This window comes from Nanorana parkeri, unplaced genomic scaffold, assembly GCF_000935625.1.
Source record: "Nanorana parkeri isolate BGI_ZX_2015 unplaced genomic scaffold, ASM93562v1 scaffold453, whole genome shotgun sequence".
Lineage (NCBI taxonomy): Eukaryota > Metazoa > Chordata > Amphibia > Anura > Dicroglossidae > Nanorana > Nanorana parkeri.
This window is the reverse complement of record NW_017306721.1, coordinates 1,077,530-1,083,628: the sequence shown is the minus strand read 5'-3', so window position 1 is coordinate 1,083,628 and position 6,099 is coordinate 1,077,530. Positions and strand designations below refer to the sequence as shown.

Sequence of the window (6,099 nt, the reverse complement as noted above, 5' to 3'; positions counted from 1 at the left end):
TGACGAATTTCACATGTGTAACATCCATGTTCGATCCGATTTTTTCTTCATTATCGGATCCATGTAATTGGATGTTCTTCCGCTTATGGCCTATATTCACCCACATCTGAGCAGGTCAGTAAAAGCTGACCTGGACGCAGACTTTTTGCATTCGCTTTGATGGACCTAAACAGACCCAGAAGCGGGCAATATATACAGTAGGTCGACATGTCAACTTACAACTGGCCACCCATAGGGATGTATTGCAGTCCATTTTGGATCTGTATAATCACAGGCCAAAAACAGCCCAACAGAACGGCCTTAACATGGGCTGTCCTAGCATATGGTAACGTGCTGTATTAACCTAAGTGCATGAATACAACGCACAGTGTAAATTAGACCTTACTGTTTATCCTGGCAAAGGATTAGTACAATTTTGCAGCCAGTTTTATACATATCTTACATGCAGTATAGACAGGGGACACAGGCGGTACATTAATAATTCTAAAATAAATAATTTTTTTGTGCTTCTAGAAATGTGTTATAAAACCCTACCCTAACAGCTGTACAAATATGACAAAGATACTTAAAAAATAATAATACCAATATACAGTGCTATAAATAAAAGAAAAACTCTATAGAATTCATAAATAATGAATAACAAACGGAATAAATGAGGAGAGGAAGAGGCTCATTGCGCAAATATTCTTTATTGAAAAAAAGTTCAATAAAACAAACCAATATCTATTTCCTAGACTGTAAAACGCCCAGGTGTGAACCAGGCCTTAGAGTGGAATGTCTGGAGTGTGCATTGGAACTTTGTTTAATGTTACAATACAATGCAAATGTATAGGAAATGCTTGTGTTAATTACAACTAATGACGCAGTGTTGCATGGATGTGTAGGAAAGATGTTTCATGGTCAGAAGATCTATTTTCTAAGTTTCCATAGCAACCTAGAAACAGGAATTTGTCTATTCCTGCAGAACTAATTACAAAGGCCTGCAGGAATGTTTTCTTTGTGCAAGAACATTGACTGCAGCTAAGTTTACCTTGAATTTGTGGTAGACTCAAAAAGGGGTAAATACACCGAACCAGCTCTTGTTTTGACAAATGGGTCAGCACTGAAAATGTAAGTGGGCCTTTAGACATACTGGGGGGAATTTAGTAACGCTGGAGCAGACAAAATCTGGAGCAGCTGTGCGTGACAACCAATCAGCTTCTCTCTTCAGTTTGTTCAGTTAAGATTTGAAAATGAAACAAAGAAGCTGATTGGTTGTCATACACAGCTGCTCCAGTTTTGATATATTCTCTTCACTGTATATTGCCATAGACATATGAAAGCAGTCAAACATGCAAGGCCAATCCGACTGCACAGAGTCATGTCTGTCAGCAAGTTGACACGCAAATATACGTTGGGGGTGGGGGAATACTGATCAAGGTGTCTGCTGCTATAGTATAAATGAGCGTATAAATGTGTAGCCAATCTTGTTATTAAATGCATTTTTTCCCATAGACCGTTGTCACACACAATTCCTGATTAAGCAATTCGTCTTTTGGGTTCAACAACTCAGCTGTCAGCTTTCCGCTGTCTCATCATCAGGCAGCGGATCAGCAGCATCACCTCTGTCCAGGGATCAGAGAGCTGATCCAGAAAGCAGTAATACCAACTGGTAAATACAGTATGTGTATCACAAGAAGGCCTAGCCAAAATGAAAAGCCTTCTAAAAAGTAAACAGCAATCATACGTATATTTATCTCACTTCTGTATTTAGCTGCTTAAGAGTTTCATTTTAGAATGATCACGTCATAAATATGCTTATTGGAATAGACCATCCTCATCACAGAGGTAGCAACTGTCAAGAAAAACTCTTCCAGATGATCGTTACTTACCTTGAATCAAGTCAAGAATGGTCTAGAATGGTCGATGGTCATCAAAAAAGGAGCTAATGGCCAATGGAGGCATTTACTGCCTATATCTGTAAAAAGTAGTACAGATAATAAAACTCGTCCATAGCCTTTTGTACCCTGAGCGACATCATATGCAAAAGTAAATGATTAAAATAAAGCGTGGCCCTATCAAAGAATTTGGAAATGGAATGTGTGTGTGTGTAATAATATTTTATATTTAGCACAGTGCAACATTGATTAAGGACAAACTATAAAATCCATAGTTTATTTATAAATGGCAATCACAGCTTGAAGACAAAAAAAAATACAAACATCCAATCCACATATAAATGGCCCAAAAGATGTACACATGCCATGCAGTCAATGCCCAAAGGCTAAAGCCACCAAAAGAAAGCTCTATCTGTCCCCAAAAAATGGTATGAAAATCGTTTCAGTAAAGCGTTGCATGACAGAATAAACATCAGTCGAAGTACCGCAGCGCTGAATACTGAAAAATGGCCTGGCCAGGAAGGGGGTGAAACACTATGGCCTTCAAGTGGTTAAGTGAACCTGTCAAGACAGCTCGTTTTTCACCCTATCAAGTGCTAGCAGGGCCGTAGCTAGAGTGAGGTGAGTGAGACACTCGCCTCGGGTGCAGCTGCAAGGGGGCGCAGACATTACCGGCCTGGCTGCGCCCCCTCGCCCGTTGCCATAGCGCGCACAGGGCCCCTTGGCTCGGTAGGGCAGGGAGACGAGAGGCGGCACAACTTGCAGCTTCTCCTCGGATCCCCATGGCTCTCTCCCGCCTGTATGGGCAGAGGGGATCCGAGGAGAAATGGAGTGCTGCAGCCAGCAGAGGAGGGAGCGCTGCCACTTCAGGATGGCCGATCAGTGAGGAGAGAGCCGATTGGCCAGGATCTGACAGCCAGCGGCCCTCTCTATCCTCACCACTCGACCAACCTGAAGTGACAGCTCCCTCCTCTGCCTGCCAAATTTGTATAATATTTCAGATTGGACCAACGACACGACTTCACCCGGTGTCTGTTCTGTTCTTGCATCGGGTGCAAAAGAAGCTAGCTATGGCTCTGAGTGCTATAGATCAATTTCCAGAAACTGCTAGTTTTAGGGCAGAAACATGGCTGTGTATTTTGTTGCTGAGGTGTGTTCTTCCCTGGAAGTAGTCCTGTTTCTGAAAGTCTATTACAGCCTCAAGTCCTGGATGAGAGTTTTAACTGTACCAGTTAATAGCTGTCCTGACAGGTTATGTTTAATGGAAATGTATTTCTATAACTCATATGATAATCTTTTTCTGATTTAAAGTTCTTTTGTCTGGTGTATCTTCAGTGCTTTATAAATATAGACATCAACTTTCTGGTCATAAAGGACCTGAACCACAGAAAAATGTTGCCTCATCATGTCCAGGAACTGATGGTCACGCTGGTATCTAAGTTTGCATGACAATAAGATAACCGTATTTTCTGTACTCAGATGGAGAATGGTCTTCAGCAGATCTTGGAATGTTTCCTCCAGATAGATGATATCTGCTCCTACTATAACATCAAATGGAGAGAAATCCTCCAACCCTTTGCCCCATGTGAGTGGTTTCACAGACACTTTGTGAAGAAGATCTGTTGGAAGATTATCATGAACATTTGTCTTTAGAAATTCCAAGGCGATTTCACGATCTGTGACTGTAGCTTCAGCACCTAGAACAGATGACATTGATTATATAAAAAACACAAATAGAATTGTTTGAGATTTAGGACTAAATGCATATGGGCCTCAAATGTATGTACCACAGTGGCCAATAATTCTACTCCTGGCTTAATGGTCCTTCAAGCAGCATAATGCTTCCTGACAGCTGGCTGTGTGAAGGAGGGAGCGGAGAGCAGGTGTCACATGAAAGTCTCGATCATCTCTCTATCCTTGGACTGCATAGCTTGGTCTAGTCTAATGTATTTATATAGCTGCGGCATTTAGAAAATCATATAAGAAATACAAGAAAGATACTTTTATTGAAGTGTTGCAGCCATGTGGACTTCACAAAAACAGTTTCTATAAATAATCCTGTCCCAAATTCTATAACAGATGTTCTTTAAAAACATAATAAGACATATTAATATAATAACATATCCAAATAAACAAATCGGTTGGGAGCTTGGAATATATACAGTGAGGGGAATCAAAATGCAGCAAACAAAATCTGGAGCAGTTGTTCAGGGCAACCAATCAGCTCCTCTTCTCAGTTTGTTTAGTTAAGATTTAAAAAATGAAAGAGAGAAGCTGATTGGTTGCCTTGCACAGCTGCTCCAGATTTTGTCTGCTGCAGTTTTGATGAATTCCCCTCATATGGGCTACTATTAAAATAAACCACTATCACCAACATTTTATAATTGTCTAAAACAAACTGCTACTGCTACTACTATGCAGACAGAAACACATATTAAATGATCATTTATCTTTTACTGTTTTTATGACACTTACCAAGTAACGTAGCCACAATTCCTACCAAGCCTGTCCCTGCACCCAGTTCGATCACAGAGCGCCCTTCCAGGTTAATGCCGCCAGCTTCTAAGTACATGCAGAGAACAATTGCCTGTGGTGTGATGGTACAGAAATTGCTTTAAATATATTTTAGTCCTTCATGTGTGTTTATATCACATATACTGTAATCCCTTAATAGATACCTATACTTTTGTACAATTATACTTTGAGATAACCCCCTTCCCCATAATCCCCCAAAGTTTTATAATCTTTCCACAATCCTGTGGGATCCACACTGTGAGGCAAGTCAAACAATTGCTAATGTAAAACAACAGAAACTGTGGACTGCCTGCAGCTCAAAGAGCCACCTGAACAACTGCATGCCTGAAGCTGGCATCAGATGAGACCAAAACATCCACCTGGTATAACTTGATGAGAGAACATGTTGACATAAAACCAAGTGGCAGCCTTGCAAATATGTGTAAAAGTTGCTGGATACTGAAAAGGCCAAGGAACGCTCACAAATCTAGTAGAATGCACCTTGGTAGGCAAAGCTTTGGGACCATATACTTGGATGATGGTCTGTCTAAGGCACCAAGAGATGGTGGAACAAGAAGCCAATGCATTATTTCAGGGTCCATCTGAGGTGATGAAAAGTGAAAATGTCTTCCTGAAAGAAACACTGGCAGAGATACAGACGTTCACGGACTGAAGCACATCCAGACAATGGAAGGAAATTTACTTTCAGTGAACTGGACAGATGAATGTAAAAATAATGTTCTGGTTGAGGGGAAAAAACAACATTACTTTAGCAAGGAGTCCTGATGCTCAAAACCACCTTATCCCTATGTAGAATCATAAAGGCTTCCTTGCACGATAAGGATGCCTGTTCAGGCACTCACCTTACAAGGTGATGGCTACAAGAAAAACCACCTTGTGGGCGATAGTAAAAATAGAATGTCTCTCAAAAGGTTCACATAACAGCTTCTGAAGTGCAGAGAGAACCAGATTCAGATTCCACACAGTCACGGAGGAACAGATGCTCTGTGTGATAGGCAGCCAGTGGAAGCCCTGTAAGAAGGCACCGCGTGGTTCCCCAGAAGGCTGCTGCGCGGGACCTAACACAGCCGAATCAACGCAGAAGTTAGAGGTGCAGCGCAGAGTGCAGAGATCAACGGTGTGATGCAGAGTACAGCAGTGTGACGCAGAGGTCAGCGGTGTGACTTATAGTGCAGAGGTCAGTGGCCGAACACAATCAGCCTAATGTTCGGCCCGCCCCGGCCCCTATGCCGAAGCTGCTGGCCGCCGAAGGGTGCAGGGGAAGGTAGATGGCCAGTCCGGCACTGCCGGCTGCCAATGTAACAAAACTATTTGCACTGACCGCCAATGTAACGAAAGTGTTCACAATGACCGCCAATGTAACAAACGTATACACCATACACATGCTTAAACTTACCTTGTTCTTGCAGTCTTCAACCATTTTTTTCTTCCTTAGCAGGGGGGGAGGGGCGGCGACATTAATTTGCATATGAATTAACCGCGATATTTACATATGAATGGGCCGCGGCTTATTGATATGCAAATCACCGCGGCCCATTCATATGTAAATATCGCGGCCGGGACAGGAACAGCGCCGGACATCACCGGCAGCTCCGGAGAGGAGAGCACAGAGTAGAGAGAGCTGGGTGAGGAAGTGTTTTTTAGGCCTCCCCCACCAGCTCCCTCTAGTGTCTACTGTGTAGTAGTG

The 6,099-nt window shown here is 42.4% G+C and overlaps 1 protein-coding gene across 1 annotated transcript in view; it reads right to left on the bottom strand.

Moving 5' to 3' along the window:
* Window positions 1–3,071: 3,071 nt before the first annotated feature.
* METTL21A (methyltransferase like 21A) overlaps window positions 3,072–6,099 on the bottom strand; it is a 12,544-nt gene continuing 9,516 nt past the window's right edge. The window contains exons 2-3 of the mRNA XM_018560400.1: window positions 4,353–4,464; window positions 3,072–3,574 (exon numbers count right to left, since the gene is read on the bottom strand). Coding sequence (XP_018415902.1) covers window positions 3,183–3,574; window positions 4,353–4,464 — 504 coding nt within the window. The 3' untranslated portion in view covers window positions 3,072–3,182. The remainder of the gene's footprint in view (window positions 3,575–4,352; window positions 4,465–6,099) is intronic.